This window comes from Gobio gobio (genome assembly GCF_949357685.1).
Source record: "Gobio gobio genome assembly, chromosome: 25".
NCBI classification, from domain to species: Eukaryota; Metazoa; Chordata; class Actinopteri; order Cypriniformes; family Gobionidae; genus Gobio; species Gobio gobio.
This window is the reverse complement of record NC_137121.1, coordinates 42640665-42660949: the sequence shown is the minus strand read 5'-3', so window position 1 is coordinate 42660949 and position 20285 is coordinate 42640665. Positions and strand designations below refer to the sequence as shown.

The 20285-nt window shown below is 45.2% G+C and overlaps 1 protein-coding gene across 1 annotated transcript in view; it reads right to left on the bottom strand.

Moving 5' to 3' along the window:
- Positions 1-1068: 1068 nt before the first annotated feature.
- Positions 1069-20285, bottom strand: part of insc (INSC spindle orientation adaptor protein) — a 75623-nt gene continuing 56406 nt past the window's right edge. The window contains exons 7-13 of the mRNA XM_079809104.1: positions 20068-20193; positions 19450-19621; positions 9438-9616; positions 6662-6728; positions 6424-6579; positions 2298-2374; positions 1069-2020 (exon numbers count right to left, since the gene is read on the bottom strand). Coding sequence (XP_079665230.1) covers positions 1892-2020; positions 2298-2374; positions 6424-6579; positions 6662-6728; positions 9438-9616; positions 19450-19621; positions 20068-20193 — 906 coding nt within the window. The 3' untranslated portion in view covers positions 1069-1891. The remainder of the gene's footprint in view (positions 2021-2297; positions 2375-6423; positions 6580-6661; positions 6729-9437; positions 9617-19449; positions 19622-20067; positions 20194-20285) is intronic.

Sequence of the window (20285 nt, the reverse complement as noted above, 5' to 3'; positions counted from 1 at the left end):
TCCCAGTTGCAAGTCTGTGCGATGTGCACTCTTTACACTGTCCGAGCTCTGCTCTCGCCGCTGACTGTCGTCATTGTTCCAAAAACACCACGTTATTAACGTTCCTTTAGAACATTGATTATTGAAGTTTGTGAATCGATTAGAATTGTTAGAAGACAGCATCACGTTTGTTAATTGTGGAAAAGACACAATTACATCTTAGTAAAAGCAGAAATAATTTTACCGTGAATGCTGATGGAAGCGACCAAAAGGTTTTTTTCGGTAGCTTATAAATTTGTAAGGAAAAGATTTTAGCAATTTGTAGAATTGCTTTGAGCGGCGTGTGGAGCCATATAGACAGCATGAGTGGGCGGCGGGCAGGGTGAACTTAACTTCCTCTTCTCAGGAGAAACGCAGACAAAATGGATCAGACTCATCCGTGTACTGAAAGCAGTAAAGGATATATAACGGCGGAAAGCGCAGCTGGAACGACGGCGACTGAAGGCGGATGATTCCGACGTCCTCAGCAAGTGCATGGGTTCCGCTGAGGTACTTTTTCGACAGTGGCTTCAGGTCCAGAGATCAGCAAAGTGGTGAGTCACTGAAGGAGATTTAAACTCCTTCCTATGTCCTATGGCGTGACACGGTCTTTTATAGACTCGCTATGCAAATTCAGGTGGACTGTTTGGGCGGGAGCAGGGTAGCCACCTCATTGGTCCCCCCGCTCAGTCGCCTCGCCATAGGTTCGTGCAGTTGCCGCAGCACAGCCAATCATACGCTCTGCTAGGTCTGCTGTGCAGCAGCACTGCGTCTTATATGGAAAAATTTAAGGATAAAATTTTGCTTCATTTCTCGAGGAAACAGGAGTTCCCCCTGCATATGCTATGCAATACAAGTGATTCTCTCGAAAGGGAACCCACCTCTCCTGGAAGTTTAGAGAGTCACCCGCATATGGATAGCGGCTCCCTGATGCCGCAAATTATATATAATATCCTTGAAATTAGGTTTTGCAGGGTGGGACATCTGAAATGAGGAAGTGCAAATTCCAGCAAAAGTGTCCCATTACTGGTCAAATCAAGAAGGATTTTGCAGTGTTTGTAAAAAAGTATTTAATCCAGGAACAATGTGTCAATGCCGTTAAATCTCATATAGCCACAAATTGACTGTAAAAGGCAGAGCAAGTCTAGTTATGGATTACATGCTTAACGGGTTTGATGGTAAACCACAATAAAAAAATTCTGTCGGTTAGTATTACAGTTTAATATTTGAATTATCATTAAATCTGTATTTGATTACCATGATTTGATAAACTTACGGTCAATACTGTTCAGCATTAAAGTCTCACCCTTTAGATTTTACAACCTTTAATCCAAGTGATGAGGGAAAGTATATGAAAGAAAGAAAGATTTATCATTTTATACAACTTTTTGGTTATAACTCATAGCCTGGAAAATTGCATTTAATCTCTACGTCTCCCTCATACCCATAGGCCAACTCAACATTCAGCACAGACCCAATAGAGGAGTTCAGCTTTATTCAGGACATGCTTATTTGCTTCTTTAAATAGTTTTCAGCACTATATAAGCTGTAGTATGAAACATCCATTTACATTCATTTGAATAGGAACATACACATGATACATTTAAAATGTCTGTTTGATTCTTCAAGCACAACTGCAGCTGAATATGAGTTTAATTTTGCTGATACGGTTGTATTTCTAAACCCCTGACTGATGTAAATAATGCTTTCACCATCAGTCAGTAAACTTCAGTCATGCACGATTCATGTTCCTTTTCTTCCGGATGGCTGGAGGCTGAATATAAAAACATACAGGTCAGCCGAAGTGGTTTCTTTTGGTCACAAATAAATACTTTGAGAAAATTGCACAGGTTCTTTGGTTCCCCATCATGATTCAGACGAAGCTTTCCTCCATGTTGGAGCACAAGAGGAAAGAGTCCACGAGTCTGGGCTTGATCAGCTGCTGATGGTCAGTGGGTCCGATACTGTCCGGACTTTCAGCCGCAAGCCGTCTCAGCGCAGCCTACGGACACACATCCTACTGTTACGCTCACAGTCTTTCCACATTATACACAAGCAGTTTGTTTAAATCTTACAGTGTCACAGAGGGTACAGTTGACATCAGAAATGACTGACTTTAACAATAGCTGGGTTTGGACTTCAGTGACCTGATAACCCTGTCCATGCAGGAATACTGAAGCATACTTGTATATTTAAACATTTCTGCTCAGTGTGAATATTAGCACATATAGCACAATTTTACACATGCATTTTTAAAAAAACAGAACAGCTTTAGTTACCAGACAGGCCACGAGCACTGAATCACTGTTGTTCCTCTCCGCTGGGGAGCGACACAACTCGATGAGACGAGGAACAGCTGAGGAGAGAATACCACATGTTTCAATGCTTATGTAGCAGGGTGAGCAAGTTTCCTCCCCTGTATTTAGTGTGACAGCCTATCAGTATTCGAGGCCTGTCTATTTTAAGAACGTGCATCCGCTACCTGAGGGTGCGTTATTGGAAGCTCCGCCCCATGGCGAGGGCGCGCCACCATTCAGTGTGGAATTGTTTGGTCTGCACTGCAGCTCTGCGGTGATGTGCAGGCTGTTGTTATTTGCAGGTAAGATAAATCCGATGGTTTATCAGTGTTAATATGGTGGTTGTGGTAACTCTCGTTTAACCCATTCTAGTATTTTGTACTGTAAATGCGTGTGAGCCGCGGCGACTCGTGCTGTGAGTAATTGTACAGCTATGCGTTTCCGTGACGATCACTCGGTACGTATAAGTTATCCTTTTAAACTAATATTTTAATCAAGTGAACTAATCAACTGTTGTTTTAGCAGGAAAATCAGTTCCTTCATGGACGCTCAGCTTAAATGAGGATGATGGGGCGATTCTCTCCTGCATGAAACGCGTTTGGGACAGCGCTGCTGTTTTGTTGCTACTACAAGTTATGCTGTTACCACAGCTTCATTGTCTACTGTCAAGTGTCTGTCCATTATTGGAGTCACTGTTGTTGTGAGTATTGCCTCGCGCCTCCTTTGGAAGTTTGAGCGGCTTTGTTGGCCGATCTGGTTTCGCCGACCGCCACCTGTTTGATTCTAGTGGCTATACATTAGTTGTGTGTATTCAAGTTGAGGTATGTTTCATTTATTGATTGTTTTGTTTATCATTTACTCTGGCGTTGTAACTGGATTACCGGATGCCTGAGCGAATGTAAGTGTGTTGAATTTGTCTTTAATTTAATTTGTGACTGTGGCGAGCAGCGAGGCAGAGGGACCGTGAGGGCGGGACGAGGCGGCGCTCATCAGAGAGGATGAGCGCCAGCTGCGAGCCGCAGCGATCTCGGCCCTTGCGGAGGAGTGAGGGAGTATAAAGGAGGAGAGACGACAGTAAGGGACGAGAGAGGACCAGGCCTGGAATTTTATGTTGAGTTTTATTTATGTTTTATGTTCACGCTGCAGTCGTCCGCGAGGGGCTGCAGCTTTTTATTTTCATTTTATGTTTGTGTTTGTGTAGGCGGCAGTCGACCGCGAGGGGCTGTCGCCGCCATTTTGTTTTGTTTTTCATTAAAAGTTTATTTAATGTTCGCCGGTTCCCGCCTCCTTCTTCCCGTACAAACATACCTTTACTACAGTGGTGCCGAAACCCGGGAGGAAGGAGGGACACGCTGTCGAAGAGCCCTCGCAGCTGAGGGGGATCGCGGTGCCGCGGAGTTCGGGCAGCGCGGAGGAGAGAAGTCCGCGAGCGGCTGCCCGAAGCGGTGGTGCTGGAGCGGATGAAGGTCGGTGGGACGGAGAGCTCGCTGCCGTGCCCCTGGGTCGAGGTGGGGTGGCTGCCGTCCGCGAGGGGGCGAAGGAGTCCCCAGCGCTTGCCCGGAGCCGAAGCCTGCTGCCGTCCGCCATATTGGGGAGGAGCCGGAGCGCTGCCGTCCGCCAGGTTGGGGAGGAGCAGGGAGCGCGGGACGGGGACTCGCTTCCGGCCGCCCTCAGAAGGAGGAGCCACCGCCGGCCGCCAGGGGGCGGAGGAGTGTCGAGCCGTCCACCGGCCGTCCAGTACCACCGCATGGCACCGCGAGGAAGAGCCTCTCGGCTGGCTGAGGACTGAGCGGCAGTGTGTCTGGGAACCGGACCAGAATTTATTTATTTTTTTCTCCTCTCTCCACTCTCTCGTCTCTGTCGCTCCTCATGCTCCCCGCTCCGTTCTCTCACCTCGCTGTTTTTACCCCCAGGTCCCGCGGCCGCCGTGATCGCCCCCCCCCGGGGAGGGGGGGGGGGGGAGTAGAGCGCAGACTCGGGAGTGCCCCCCGGCCTGCGAAGGGCGTTGGGGGTATGTGGCGAGCAGCGAGGCCGAGGGACCGTGAGGGCGGGACGAGGCGGCGCTCATCAGAGAGGATGAGCGCCAGCTGCGAGCCGCAGCGATCTCGGCCCTTGCGGAGGAGTGAGGGAGTATAAAGGAGGAGCGACGACAGTAAGGGACGAGAGAGGACCAGGCCTGGAATTTTATGTTGAGTTTTATTTATGTTTTATGTTCACGCTGCAGTCGTCCGCGAGGGGCTGCAGCTTTTTATTTTCATTTTATGTTTGTGTTTGTGTAGGCAGCAGTCGACCGCGAGGGGCTGTCGCCGCCATTTTGTTTTGTTTTTCATTAAAAGTTTATTTAACGTTCGCCGGTTCCCGCCTCCTTCTTCCCGTATGAACATACTTTTACTACAGTGACATTTTGACTTTGTTAATTTGGAGTCTTTGTTATATTTTTTGGTTCCTTCTGTTGTTTTCTTCTGTTTTGTTACAGGAGCGGGGGGTTCTGGAGAGTGAGGTTCAGCTGCCATAGTGTGGTGTTTACACTGAGTGCTGTGTTTCTTGTATCAAATCTTCACGTGTGGCATGGGCGTGTGTATTTTATCATGGAGAACCGTCTAATTGGACAGCTGGCCACCCTCCAGATACCTCCGCTGCTGGTCATTTTGTGTCATTTGTTTATTTTTGTGTGGTGTGCCGGAGACCGATTGGTGCACGTTACTGCATAGCTAATTTTGCTCAAGTTTATTTGTTCAACATTGATACAATAAAGTTGTTACTCCCTTTTTCTACAACCTACGTCTCTTCACCCATTATTTAAAAAGATAATGAACCTGTGCGCCCATAGGGCGTGATTTCCCCGCTTTTCCGGGGTGGCGTAGTCGACCTGTGTAGGTGCCAATCATTAATATTAGATAACGAGTGTGTGAGATTGGTCCTGCTTCTCTTTTCTCCTCCCATATCATCTTAGACTTTCCCCTCGGGTTGCCACACTTACAATCTGCATAGTCTAGCAAGCTTTAGAATAATCAGTTATTAAAAGTTAAAAAGAGGCTGAGCATTATTTACTGTATTGTCTCGTATGTACTGTTTGATTAGCACGTGTGGTTCTGTTTTCTCTAAGATAAGCGTGTGCAGTATTTGAGCGCAGGTGACATTCTTTGTGATCTACCCATGGAGGAGAAGACGTTCTCACAACCTTGTGCAACATTCCCCGAAAATCCCTAACCTTTATAGAATATACGGGATGCTCTTTTGGTTGTGAAACTGCTGCAGTTCCTGAAATGACTTTAGGGGGACGTTCCATTTTGGTTATTCTATGGTCGCACGGCAACGTTACAAAGAGGACACTAACAGAGCATTACCATACGGTTCCCTGTTACGTTTCATTCGGGATGGCTCTTGTTCAGTGCTCAGTCTCTACACTACATTCCCATCACGTTTGCAGGACCTTTAGGGGACAAACTTAGAATTATATTTTTGGTCGTGTTCAGGTCCATCATCACGTTTACTGAATGCTTTCAGAACATGTGTGTGTGAATCAGTGTCCTCTGGAATGCTTTACTAATGAGGGTCAGTAAAACACAGGATCTGCTTCTCAAAGTTGGATCAATACCAACCCTTCATATCCAGAACATGTAAGTATCGCACGCTATATTTTGTGAATGTGCTTGTTAGGACGCTGACGGCTAATGTGGCTAAAGTTAGCATTGCCTCTGACTGTATTCACAGAGATCAGAACTATGACATGAGGTTTCTAGGTTGGTCCCCTAAAGGTCCTGCAAAAATTAAGGGAATGTATAGAGGGAACGTCCTATAGTAATGGTCCCCTAAACGCTCCCAGAACGTCCTGAATGTTCCCCGAAGGTCCGCCAAATAATGTCCCCTGACCCTTTAAAGGACTCCACATCGTGACCATCTCAGAGCGTTCTGGGAACATGACCAGGTGACGTCCTTGACACCAGCTGGGATGTTCTGAGAACATAACATTTCTAGAGGTATAATGCAAACTCTAATCTCGGTCCACAGGAGGCGGGGATAAAAGCCTTTGAGGATAAAACTAAGGTTGAGTTGAGTGACAGTAGTCAGGTCTAGTTGTGTTGAGCTGTGTGTGGCGTTGTCGTACCCCGGAGCTGTATGGCAGTCTGAGCGACCAGCGGGTCTCTGCTGAGGCGAGCCAGTGTGACGGCAGCTTTCTGTTGAACCCGCTCGCATGCAGCGCCCTCTGATGGACTGGAGGACGATGGCGTCTCACTCAGCAACACCAGCAGCTGCTCGATTCCTGCACACACACACAACATGTCACTGGAAGACACATGAAAACACTCGGCATCGGCTGACGTGTGGATGTTTCGTGCACATACCCTTCTCCTCCAGAACATCTGCAGTGCATTGCTCCAGAACGGACAGATTCGCAAGGATTGTCACAACCTGCAGGGATTGAAGCATTGTGTCATGTTGTCATTATTCTACGTTTATAGCAGTACAACTACACTGTAAAATGTATTCCTGACTACCAGTGTTGCATAAAGTAGATTTATTGCAGCCATACAGTAGTTAAGTATATACTGAAGTGAAACAGTTGTCATTATTTACTCCCCCTCATGTTATTCCAGACTTGCATGAGCTCCTTCTTCTCAAGAAGATATTTAGAGAGAAAAAACTATTTTAGTCCAAAACATAGTGATCCAATGCGACACTGAACCCCAGGGACTGCCATTGTTAAAAACACCCACCGAGACATTTTAAAATATCTTCTTTCAGTGAGAGTGTCCAACTACAAACACTCTGTGTTGACCAGTACTACAGAATTACAAACACCAGAAGTCACAGAGAGATTGCGCTTTTAAAAACATGACATGCAGCCAAAGTCACTTTTAAGGAAAGTCTTTAGCACACAGTCAGCCGTTGCCCTGCATCATGCCGTCACTAAACTACATGTAAGATGACATATAGGTCTGGGTCTTTTTCCCCATAGTTAATCGCACCAAATTAACGCCTTTAATTGACAGCCCTAGTTTTAGCACAGAAATGAGAACCAATTCAATCATGAAGTGAAGGGGCAAGGAACTGCAAGCATGCAAACTGCTGTGAAAGGGGAGATGTGCACCTGGGGGCGTATTACAGAAACATCTTAACTTTAGAACCCTATCTTATCTGTTTGGTAACCATGGCAATTTAAGGACCGCATTTAGGACAAAAGCTATTACAGAATGACATTTCTTAAGTGCTTAATCTTATCTTAACTATGGCTGGAAACGGGTATTACAGAAGCATCCTAACTCGACAAAAACTCCTAAAAGCTGTCTTAACTTTAGGACAACCCCACTGGTGTTCTAACTTCAAACCTTTTTGAAATCCAACGGTAAAAATCACAGTACAAAAGCCTTTTTCGAGAGATCGTTACATTTATTAATTATATAAGACAAAGAGCAGCGACGTTCGATGGTGGAGATACTTTTGGAGGATGTGCTGTGGATGTGCTGTGCTTTGATTAAATTCTTGTAAATAATTACAGACTCCCACGACACATTATTCTGCAGTTAGTTGACGAATTGCGACCAACATTACAGAGGCCAACGAGCCGTCACGGATTATTACCGGTCGTTCTTCACTGGCATAAAGTTGGTTAGATGCTGGACGTTCAAAATTTGCAAATTTAAGGGCCGTCTCTAAAGTACATACGACATTGGTACACATTTCTAACTTCAATAGCATTTGAACGGAATATGTAAAATGTGTGCATCAAACACCTAGATGAACACTTTACAGTTGGTTTTGATACTGTAAGTCATTCCGTTCAAATGCTATTGACGTTAGAAATGTGTATACCAATGTCGTATGTAACTTTAGAGGCGGTCCCTAAATTTGCGCATATCGAACGTCTAATAACGTCAAACCAACTTTATGCCAGTTTATTCTTCAATTGACTAACGCCTTCTACTTTTCTTTTTTGCAAAAGGCGATTTATAAAACAGGGTTTAACTTTTCAACAGAGCTTCAATTTCTGCCCCACTGGAATTAAAAGCACGCCGTTGTTTCTCCATTTTGATTTTCGGTGTACCTCAGAAGCAGTTTGTGCGTTGTTGGTTGCTTGGTTACAGACCTGACAGTTGATTACCGAACTCGATGGAGAGGGTTCAGATTTCCTAACTACAGATAAGATGAGATTTTGTAAAATAGGATAAGAATCCTATCTGGCGAGGTGCGCACCTGGTCTTTGGAGTAGGGTTAGGGTTAGGAACTGCAAGCATGCGATACAGGAGCAGTAAACTCTGTGATGGGTTCTGTGCCTGTGATCTGGAGAGGTGCGCACCTGGTCTTTGGAGTAGGGTTAGGGTTAGGAACTGCAAGCATGCGATACAGGAGCAGTAAACTCTGTGATGGGTTCTGTGCCTGTGATCTGGCGAGGTGCGCACCTGGTCTTTGGAGTAGGGTTAGGGTTAGGAACTGCAAGCATGCGATACAGGAGCAGTAAACTCTGTGATGGGTTCTGTGCCTGTGATCTGGAGAGGTGCGCACCTGGTCTTTGGAGTAGGGTTAGGGTTAGGAACTGCAAGCATGCGATACAGGAGCAGTAAACTCTGTGATGGGTTCTGTGCCTGTGATCTGGCGAGGTGCGCACCTGGTCTTTGGAGTAGGGTTAGGGTTAGGAACTGCAAGCATGCGATACAGGAGCAGTAAACTTTGTGATGGGTTCTGTGCCTGTGATCTGGAGAGGTGCGCACCTGGTCTTTGGAGTAGGGTTAGGGTTAGGAACTGCAAGCATGCGATACAGGAGCAGTAAACTCTGTGATGGGTTCTGTGCCTGTGATCTGGCGAGGTGCGCACCTGGTCTTTGGAGTAGGGTTAGGGTTAGGAACTGCAAGCATGCGATACAGGAGCAGTAAACTCTGTGATGGGTTCTGTGCCTGTGATCTGGAGAGGTGCGCACCTGGTCTTTGGAGTAGGGTTAGGGTTAGGAACTGCAAGCATGCGATACAGGAGCAGTAAACTCTGTGATGGGTTCTGTGCCTGTGATCTGGAGAGGTGCGCACCTGGTCTTTGGAGTAGGGTTAGGGTTAGGAACTGCAAGCATGCGATACAGGAGCAGTAAACTCTGTGATGGGTTCTGTGCCTGTGATCTGGCGAGGTGCGCACCTGGTCTTTGGAGTAGGGCGTGTCGACGCGCCGCCGGTCTCTGCAGGCCTGAAGCAGGATGTGAACGGCGTTGAGCTGCAGGAGGATTTCACAGGCCATGCTGTCAAAGAAGGTGATGTTCGCCAGCGCTGCGGAGGCCAACAGAAACACTTCCCCGCAGGACGCGCTCTCACACAGACCTGCAGACACACAGGAGGAGCACTGAACAATCATGGCAGATATTTATTTATTTGTGATAAATATATTGATTGATAATGTTAGGCCTTCTTGTGATCATTAGTTGAGGAACAATGTGTTTGCAATGCTCATTGTAGGCCATATCAACTGTGTTTGTTTGGTGTGCTTCTCCACAGACTTTACTCTGGCATCAACTCATGTGGATTATTTGTTTTCCTTTTTTTCTCAACGTTGACTTTGGGATTAATATTGAGTGAGTTTTTCGCTACGATGAGATTGTGGTTGAAACTGAACTGAATTTTTTGAGCACAGACAATCTGGCTTACAGGTTCCTTATATTCATTACACCCACATTATTCATATTCTCATATTATTATTTTGAGTTTCTGTGTGTACATTAAATGGACTGAATCAATATTGAAGGACTCTTTGGACATGATTTTTGGGGGTAATTATTGCTTTCTTTTTTAAATTATATTCTGGGGGTGTTGTATTTTTTTGGTAATTTTTTTGTCATATATTTTGAACTGGTGTTTGGCAATTATACTTGTATGTGTGTCCTCCCTTATGTGTGTCTTGCGTTTCTTTTGGGGCTGCTGATCATTATGAGTAACAGCTCTAGTTCTGTTAATGCTCAGTTATTAGGACGATTGACAGCTTTGTGTTGTAGACACTCTATAGTAAGGCAAGTGTGTCTAATAGTAAGGCAAGTGTGTGAAGCTTCAGTCCACTTGGGCCTGCCCATGTGTACAGTTCCTGTCACTGAGTCCAAAGTAAACTTGTAGAAGGGTTTCACTGAGCCCATTGCATCCCTCCGTGGATGGGACCCATGTGGAAATCAGGCAGCCAATCATAGCGCGGTTTTGCGTTTTCATGTGGACGGAGATTTTTTTTAAACCGTGCTTGTGTGGACGCGATTGTTTTTTTAAACGGAGGAGGAAAAACTCTGGTTATAAAAATACCTGTGTACATGTGGACTAGGCCTCAGTGTTAAAGTTAATGAGATAATGGCCCCACTTTATATTAGGCCTTAACTACTATGTACTTACATAAAAAAATAAGTACAATGTACTTACTGTGTTCAAATTGTATTGCAAAACACCTCTGCCGATATTGAGATGGGATACGGGTAGGGTTAGGGACAGGTGTGGTGGTGTGGGTAAGTTTAAGGGTAAAGTTAGGGACAGGTGTGGTGGTATGGGTAAGTTTAAGGGTAGAGTTAGGGACAGGTGTGGTGGTGTGGGTAAGTTTAAGGGTAGAGTTAGGGACAGGTGTGGTGGTGTGTGTAAGTTTAAGGGTAGAGTTAGGGACAGGTGTGGTGGTATGGGTAAGTTTAAGGGTAGAGTTAGGGACAGGTGTGGTGGTGTGGGTAAGTTTAAGGGTAGAGTTAGGGACAGGTGTGGTGGTGTGGGTAAGTTTAAGGGTAGGGTTAGGGACAGGTGTGGTGGTGTGGGTAAGTTTAAGGGTAGGGTTAGGGACAGGTGTGGTGGTGTGGGTAAGTTTAAGGGTAGAGTTAGGGACAGGTGTGGTGGTGTGGGTAAGTTTAAGGGTAGGGTTAGGGACAGGTGTGGTGGTGTGGGTAAGTTTAAGGGTAGAGTTAGGGACAGGTGTGGTGGTGTGGGTAAGTTTAAGGGTAGGGTTAGGGACAGGTGTGGTGGTGTGGGTAAGTTTAAGGGTAGGGTTAGGGACAGGTGTGGTGGTGAGGGTAAGTTTAAGGGTAGGGTTAGGGACAGGCAGTGTTGGGCACGTTACTTTAAAAAAGTAATTAGTTATAGTTACTAGTTACTAGTTACTTCTTACAAATAGTAACTGAGTTAGTAACTGAGTTACATCATTATAAAAGTAACTAATTACCAGGGAAAGTAATTACTGCGTTACTTTTTTTTTTTTTTTTAAATGTTCAAATATGTCAAATAACTTGGATGCCCCCAATATTAGATATGTTAAATGAATGAATTGGACACTAAATAGAATAAATTATTATTATAAAACATTGTACATTTATGTACACTATTGTAATGTTGCTGTGGGACAATGTAAGAGACACCTATCAAATTCAATGCATTATTGTAAATATTATCAGTAGGCCTACTATAGTGTAAATATTGTGTAAATATTATCAGTACTATACTTTCCTTTGGTAGTGGAGCTCACGTTATCACCTGGGTTTTTAGCCACTAATTTTGTGGCATATGATGATGTGAGGCGCTTCAGAATCACTTGCCACCGGCGTGGAGAGACTCTTTCTTCCTGGGCATAAGTTGCATGCTACATAAATATTCTTACCTTTCACCTCAACGAGGGAAAAGTAGCGCTTATACTTCCAGTTTGCGAAAGCTTTGAAGTCGTTGGACCATCGCTGAATGTGCATGTGCGTGTGCGTCATTGGTGTGTGTGTGTGTGTGTGTGTGTGTGAGAACCATAGACCGTGAAAAAAATAGGTGTGAACTCAACCTATCAACTTCAACCTTGTCTCCCACCCACCAATCATCATCAGTTATGTATGTGCACCACCGCACCCACCCCCAACACGAATGGCTGGTGCGCGCGCGCGCACACACACACACACACACACACGTTGCAGATCCGACTGACAGAGAGCCTGTTCGGATGAAAAGCGCTTCAGTGAGCTCAATTATAGTAACGCGACTAACGCCGCTTTTTTTGCCCTCAGTAACGCTAACGGCGTTGTAACGGGAGAAACAGTAATTCGTTTGATTACTCGTTACTGAAAAAAATAATTCCGTTAGTAACGCCGTTTATCTGTAACGCCGTTATTCCCATCACTGGGGACAGGTGTGGTGGTGTGGGTAAGTTTAAGGGTAGGGTTAGGTGTAATGAAAGTGTCAACTGTGTAATTACAAATGTAACTACAGAGATGAATTACAGATGTAATTAAATGCAGGTATTTTTTTAAATGTAAGTACAATGTAAAAACATGTATGTACACAATAAGTGCATTGTATCAAATGATTAATTAAAATGTTAGTACATAGTAGTTAAGGCCACCTAATATAAAGTGGGTCCGAGATAATTAAAAGATTAATTAAGTGATGATTGGCCATTAGTGGTGAACACCTGATGATAATGAGCAGAATCACTGAAGAAAAGAGAAAAAGCAAAACACAAGAACTATGACTGACTATTAAAAAGATATTAAATCTCTGAAGATCTCAGCAGAGGAGGATTAAACAACTCCACAAACAGCATTACCAGCTTCACACATTACTAACCAGACTGACTTTATTTCTATCAGACGTCTACAGAAGCTCTTATTGATAATTAACTCTTATTAAAACTTTTTGAATTTTTTTTTGATTTTGTGTTGAAAACTGTTATTGTTTTTTTATGTCACCATCATCGTGACCAGTTTTGTCTTTAGTTGGGCAGTTTGATGAGTTTTTAATGTTAGTGTTTTTCTGGATGCTGTAACTAAGTTTGCTATGGCAAGAAAAGCAAGAGTAAACACAATCAGATGCTGTCGGCCGCTCAGTGATAAGAATATGATCATTGTGAAGTGATTTAATTAATTGAGTGTGAGCAATATACTATTAACTTTTTTTATTGTGATTCTAGAACAGATCCAGCAGTGTTTTAATCAGAAAAGCTGAATAAGTTTTGAAACAGATTGTACACTAATCACTTCTAACTCCTGCGAGATTAACTCACACACACAGACATCAAGAATCAGCCTATGAATCTCAACAATGGTGACATGCTTCATGCCGCAATGCATTCTTGGAGCCATGGATGAGTTTTGCTTAATGCACCCAGAATGCATTGTGGCATGTTGCGATTCATAGGCTGATTCTTGATGTCTGTGTGTGAGTAATACTCGCAAGAGTTAGAAGTGCTTATTGTGTGATGTGATATTAAACTGTAGTACAAAACTTCTGTACAAATTTTTTGAGAATCATTTAGTTTTTCTGATGAAAACACTGCTGGATCTTCTGCCATAGAGTCACAAGGCTACTATAATCAATGACTCTCAGGAGATCAGCAAATAAGGCACTATATGATAACAACTGAATCATCAACAACAAGCATCAAGTTTCTCTAGCCGTTCTCACCATATCAAACAGTTACAGCAGCCAGAGAAAAAACAATGTTAACAACTCAAGGGTCAAGAGCCCAATTAAAGTAAACACTGATCACCATGATGGTTCAAACAAAACTATTATTTTCCATAAATCATCAACATCTAAACCTCAATAAGAGCTTCTGTAGACGTCTGACAGAAATAAAGTCAGTCTGGTTAGTAATGTGTGAAGCTGGTAATGCTGTTTGTGGAGTTGTTTAATCCTCCTCTGATGAGATCTTCAGAGATTTAATGTCTTTTTTATAGTCAGTCAAAGTTCTTGTGTTTTTCTTTTTTCTCTTTTGTTCAGTGATTCTGCTTGTTATCATCAGGTGTCACCACTAATGGTCAATAATCACTTAATTAATCTCTTAATTATCTCATTAACTTTAACACTGATTCAGTGTTACTTTAACATTCTGTAGAGTGGGACCATATGTGCTCTGAGCAGTGTTAATTTAACACTGGGGATTTTACTGTATACAGACTCCACGACCTGAGAGGGTTCCTCCAGGATATTTCTGAGAATCAAGTGACTTTCAGTGTCCGGTTCAGAAGCAGTGAACCCCACACCGTAAAAAATAAATCCGTAAAATATCAAAAAAATATTTTAGAGTGTACATTATAATGTATGTAAGAAGCCCACATGAGCCCTTCCTCTGAAGGACTGGGGCATGGTTGCAGAGTTTATTTATGAATATAGGTTTAATTTATTTTACATATTGTAGTATGTTCATCACTTCAACAATGACTTTTACTTCTTTAAAAGTATAATAAATCAGATGTTCATGAAGAATCAGTTGCAGAACCACATGGTTTACAGCAGTTTGGGAGGTGCTCTTCAGTGTTTTGACCACTAGATGGCCACAATGTGATGAAAAGCTGAGAGAAAACACAGCAACACAGGACAGCAACTGACATCCTACTGTTAGTAGACAGAAGTGGCAGCATCCTGACAAATACTTCAATTTGATTTTGAGGGAAAAAAATGGTCTAAACTCGGAATTGTGAGAAAAAAAGTCAGAATTGTGAGATATTTATATTTTGCCATATTGCCATCCCTAACAGGTATGATGTCAGTATAGTGTGGATGCATAAGTGATCAGCATTCGCTGCTACACAATTCTCAAGTATATAAGAATATAAAAACATTCTTGTGTCCATCAATCGAAATGGTGTCAGAAGTCTCTTGATACGAGAAATTGTCTCTTTCCCTCGTCATAAAATGGTGGAAGGTTTTAGAAGACCCAAACTGCTAGTGTTTGATGGGAACATTGGTGAGAACTGGCGAATATTAGAGTAAGAATATGAAATATTTATAGAAACTACTTACTCAGACAATGATGCAAAGACGCAGGCATTTACTCTGCTCACACGCCATTATGAGTTATGTAACCATCAAACGTTAGAATAGAAGCATATGTGAGTGATCAAAAGAACAAAGGAAAACCTGCAGATTTGGAGATTTAACAGACAAACTCACTTGTTTTATAGCATGACTAATGAAAACTCTACTGAGAGACAGTGAGTTAACACTAGTAAAGCAGCAGAACTGTGTCAGATTCACAGATGACTGATCTGCACACACAGCGCCTAACTAATGTGGACAGTGTGGACCACAAGACCAACACTAAAAAGATCCAACTCTGATCGCACACCCTCTCAGATCATTGTAAATTGCAGCAGTTGTGGAGGCAAGCATGAAGACAGAAAGGAAAAATGCTTAGCTTGTGGTCAGCTCAAGCCAAAAGAAACTTCCACAGACAGCACGGATGAATCCTGCTATGTGGATGGACAGAGCTAATCTCCACAGTGCACATCAGTGGACATTCAGTGGATCTTAAAGTGGACACACAGGCCAAACGTAATGTCATTTCTGAAGCTTTGTTCACGAAAATAAAGAAATGGAGAGGAATTAAGCTCATGGAAGAACACCTAGCTCATGGCCTGTGGAGAAGATACCCACAGCAGGCTTTGCCACGCTCACCCGCCGCTCATCAGAGACGGCATACGACCTCTCGTGAAGAGAAATGTGAGGCCATTGATGGGTCTCCCAGACTGTTCACAAATGAAGCTGTTTAACAAAGAAATGAACCACGTGTCAGCAGATTAAGATTCAAGTTTCACAAGCCAAATTCATTCTGAATATCAAGACCTTTCAAGGACGAGATTGGCAAGCCTGCAGTAACATACTCAATGAAACTGGACCCAGCAGGGCACCCAGTTGGAAAACCTGCAGGCAGGTCGGCTAATATGGGTGTCCTTACCCCAGCCTCAGAGCACACTGAATGGGTATCAACCCACAAGAAGAGAAGATAAGGATATGCGTCGACCCAAGAGACCTTCAGGCCCTCCTGCGTCTGCACCACGCCATGTGTACAAGTCTTCTCCGGTTCTTTCTGGCAGGTTTCTCTGAGGACATTCCGATTTCTACACATCATGCCATCTGCAATCCGGACAGCGAGTGAAGTGTGCCAAAGAGCCAAATATTCACAGGCTATCCATGTGTTATTATACTGGACCACATTCTGGAGGAACAATGTAAATCTCAAGGAAGTTCTGGCATGCACGTAAGGATAACCTCAGACTGAGTTTTGGCTATCAGAGGTATGCTATGCAGAACATGTGTTCACAAATGAAGGATTAAAAGCAGACCCTTAAAAGATTAAAGTATTCACAGAGATGGAAGTCCCAGAGAACCGTACAGCCCTACGATGTTTCCTAGGGATGGTTAGCTAGTTTCAGTGACCTCTCTGCACCCTTCCGAGAGCTGACAAATGGCAACAAAAACCTGAAACACAGGGAAGAAAACGAGCCACTACTGTTAAAACAGATGAAAGAATAGTCAGAATGGCAAAGATTCAGTCAATCATCACAGATGATCTAAAATGACCTGTAAGTACTGACACAGGCAGAAGACGTGTGACCGAAGCTAAGCTATCAGCAAGAAGCCCCCATAAAGCCCCATTGTTGTAAAACTTGCCAAGGAACAGATCGATTGGCCCAAAGAGAAATGGCGAAACGTTCTATGGACTGATGAGAGTAAAACTGTTCATTTGGGGTCTAGTGGTCATCGACCGTCCGTCAGGTGACCCCGGGTACTGAACTCAAGCCACAGTACACTGTGAAGACAGTGAAGCAACAAATGCGATGGTGTGGGGATGTTTTCATACTATGGTGCTGGGCCTATTTATCACATACCAGGAATCATGGGATGGTCTGGTCAGCACTGGTCAGTGTGGATGTGTGTGTTGATGAAGCACTCACTGATGAGGGCCGTGATGGGATGGACCGGTCAGCACTGGTCAGTGTGAATGTGTGTGTTGATGAAGCACTCACTGATGAGGGCCGTGATGGGATGGACCGGTCAGCACTGGTCAGTGTGGGTGTGTGTGTTGATGAAGCACTCACTGATGAGGGCCGTGATGGGATGGACCGGTCAGCACTAGTCAGTGTGGATGTGTGTGTTGATGAAGCACTCACTGATGAGGGCTGTGATGGGATGGACCGGTCAGCACTGGTCAGTGTGGATGTGTGTGTTGATGAAGCACTCACTGATGAGGGCCGTGATGGGATGGACCGGTCAGCACTGGTCAGTGTGGATGTGTGTGTTGATGAAGCACTCACTGATGAGGGCTGTGATGGGATGGACCGGTCAGCACTGGTCAGTGTGGATGTGTGTGTTGATGAAGCACTCACTGATGAGGGCCGTAATGGGATGGACTGGTCAGCACTGGTCAGTGTGGATGTGTGTGTTGATGAAGCACTCACTGATGAGGGCCGTGATGGGATGGACTGGTCAGCACTGGTCAGTGTGAATGTGTGTGTTGATGAAGCTCTCACTGATGAGGGCCGTGATGGGATGGACTGGTCAGCACTGGTCAGTGTGAATGTGTGTGTTGATGAAGCTCTCACTGATGAGGGCCGTGATGGGATGGACTGGTCAGCACTGGTCAGTGTGAATGTGTGTGTTGATGAAGCACTCACTGATGAGGGCCGTGATGGGATGGACTGGTCAGCACTGGTCAGTGTGGATGTGTGTGTTGATGAAGCACTCACTGATGAGGGCCGTGATGGGATGGACTGGTCAGCACTGGTCAGTGTGAATGTGTGTGTTGATGAAGCACTCACTGATGAGGGCCGTGATGGGATGGACTGGTCAGCACTGGTCAGTGTGAATGTGTGTGTTGATGAAGCACTCACTGATGAGGGCCGTGATGGGATGGACTGGTCAGTGTGAATGTGTGTGTTGATGAAGCACTCACTGATGAGGGCCGTGATGGGATGGACTGGTCAGCACTGGTCAGTGTGAATGTGTGTGTTGATGAAGCACTCACTGATGAGGGCCGTGATGGGATGGACTGGTCAGTGTGAATGTGTGTGTTGATGAAGCACTCACTGATGAGGGCTGTGATGGGATGGACTGGTCAGCACTGGTCAGTGTGAATGTTTGTGTTGATGAAGCTCTCACTGATGAGGGCCGTGATGGGATGGACTGGTCAGCACTGGTCAGTGTGGATGTGTGTGTTGATGAAGCACTCACTAATGAGGGCCGTGATGGGATGGACTGGTCAGCACTGGTCAGTGTGGATGTGTGTGTTGATGAAGCACTCACTGATGAGGGCCGTGATGGGATGGACTGGTCAGCACTGGTCAGTGTGAATGTGTGTGTTGATGAAGCACTCACTGATGAGGGCCGTGATGGGATGGACTGGTCAGTGTGAATGTGTGTGTTGATGAAGCTCTCACTGATGAGGGCCGTGATGGGATGGACTGGTCAGCACTGGTCAGTGTGAATGTGTGTGTTGATGAAGCACTCACTGATGAGGGCCGTGATGGGATGGACTGGTCAGCACTGGTCAGTGTGGATGTGTGTGTTGATGAAGCACTCACTGATGAGGGCCGTGATGGGATGGACTGGTCAGCACTGGTCAGTGTGGATGTGTGTGTTGATGAAGCTCTCACTGATGAGGGCCGTGATGGGATGGACTGGTCAGCACTGGTCAGTGTGAATGTGTGTGTTGATGAAGCTCTCACTGATGAGGGCCGTGATGGGATGGACTGGTCAGCACTGGTCAGTGTGAATGTGTGTGTTGATGAAGCTCTCACCGATGAGGGCCGTGATGGGATGGACTGGTCAGCACTGGTCAGTGTGAATGTGTGTGTTGATGAAGCTCTCACTGATGAGGGCCGTGATGGGATGGACTGGTCAGCACTGGTCAGTGTGGATGTGTGTGTTGATGAAGCACTCACTGATGAGGGCCGTGATGGGATGGACCGGTCAGCACTGGTCAGTGTGGATGTGTGTGTTGATGAAGCACTCACTGATGAGGGCCGTGATGGGATGGACTGGTCAGCACTGGTCAGTGTGAATGTGTGTGTTGATGAAGCTCTCACTGATGAGGGCCGTGATGGGATGGACTGGTCAGCACTGGTCAGTGTGGATGTGTGTGTTGATGAAGCACTCACTGATGAGGGCCGTGATGGGATGGACTGGTCAGCACTGGTCAGTGTGAATGTGTGTGTTGATGAAGCTCTCACTGATGAGGGCCGTGATGGGATGGACTGGTCAGCACTGGTCAGTGTGGATGTGTGTGTTGATGAAGCACTCACTGATGAGGGCCGTGATGGGATGGACTGGTCAGCACTGGTCAGTGTGGATGTGTGTGTTGATGAAGCACTCACTGATGAGGGCCGTGATGGGATGGACCGGTCAGCACTGGTCAGTGTGTATGTGTGTGTTGATGAAGCACTCACTGATGAGGGCCGTGACGATGTCCTGCATGCTCTCCAGGAAGCTGGCGAGGTGCTGTGTGGAGCTGTGGTGAGGGGACGTGATCTGAGCCATGACAGCGGCCGCCTCTGCTCGCGTCGCCTCCGCACACGCGCCGTCCGTCAGGATATCTGCCAGACACAGGATCCCGTCCACCTGAGCAACACACACACACACACACACACACACACCACTGACTGTGAGCTGACGGAGGACTGGAGATCAGCTCTTTTTCATGCATTCAGCAATGCTGAGATCAAACTGAATGAAACTCGTGCTAATATAGTCCATCACCACACGGTGGCGCTGTTACACTCGCTCACAAAATAACTGTCTTTAAAGATATAGATAATTGCCGTTTAGTGAAAATGTCTTCCTCTGCAATTCACTTTAAGCACTTAAACACTAGTGATGCATGTTTTGTGTTATTTTTGGATCTTGTGTCAGTTATATTATAACTTCAGTCAGATGCAGTTAAACTCAAGGTGCTGACTATTCTTTCAGTGTCAGTGAGATTTCTAATGTTTTTATTTATTTATTTGTGTGTCTGAGAGTGTATGGTCTGAACACATGTGTGCTGTTGCATGCTGGGAGACGCACACCTTCTCCAGCTGACTGATGCCCTCCTCCACACAGCAGATGGAGGCCACAGTCCTGAGGGCGTGAGCGTAGAGAGAACTGAAGCAGTCCTGGCGGCAGATCTTCAGCAGAGCCACCACTGCGCCCTCCTGTGGACACACACGGATCTTCAAGCCCTTCCTCATCATCACATAGTTCAGCATATTCTCAATCGTTGTGTACAATACATTAAACCCACAAG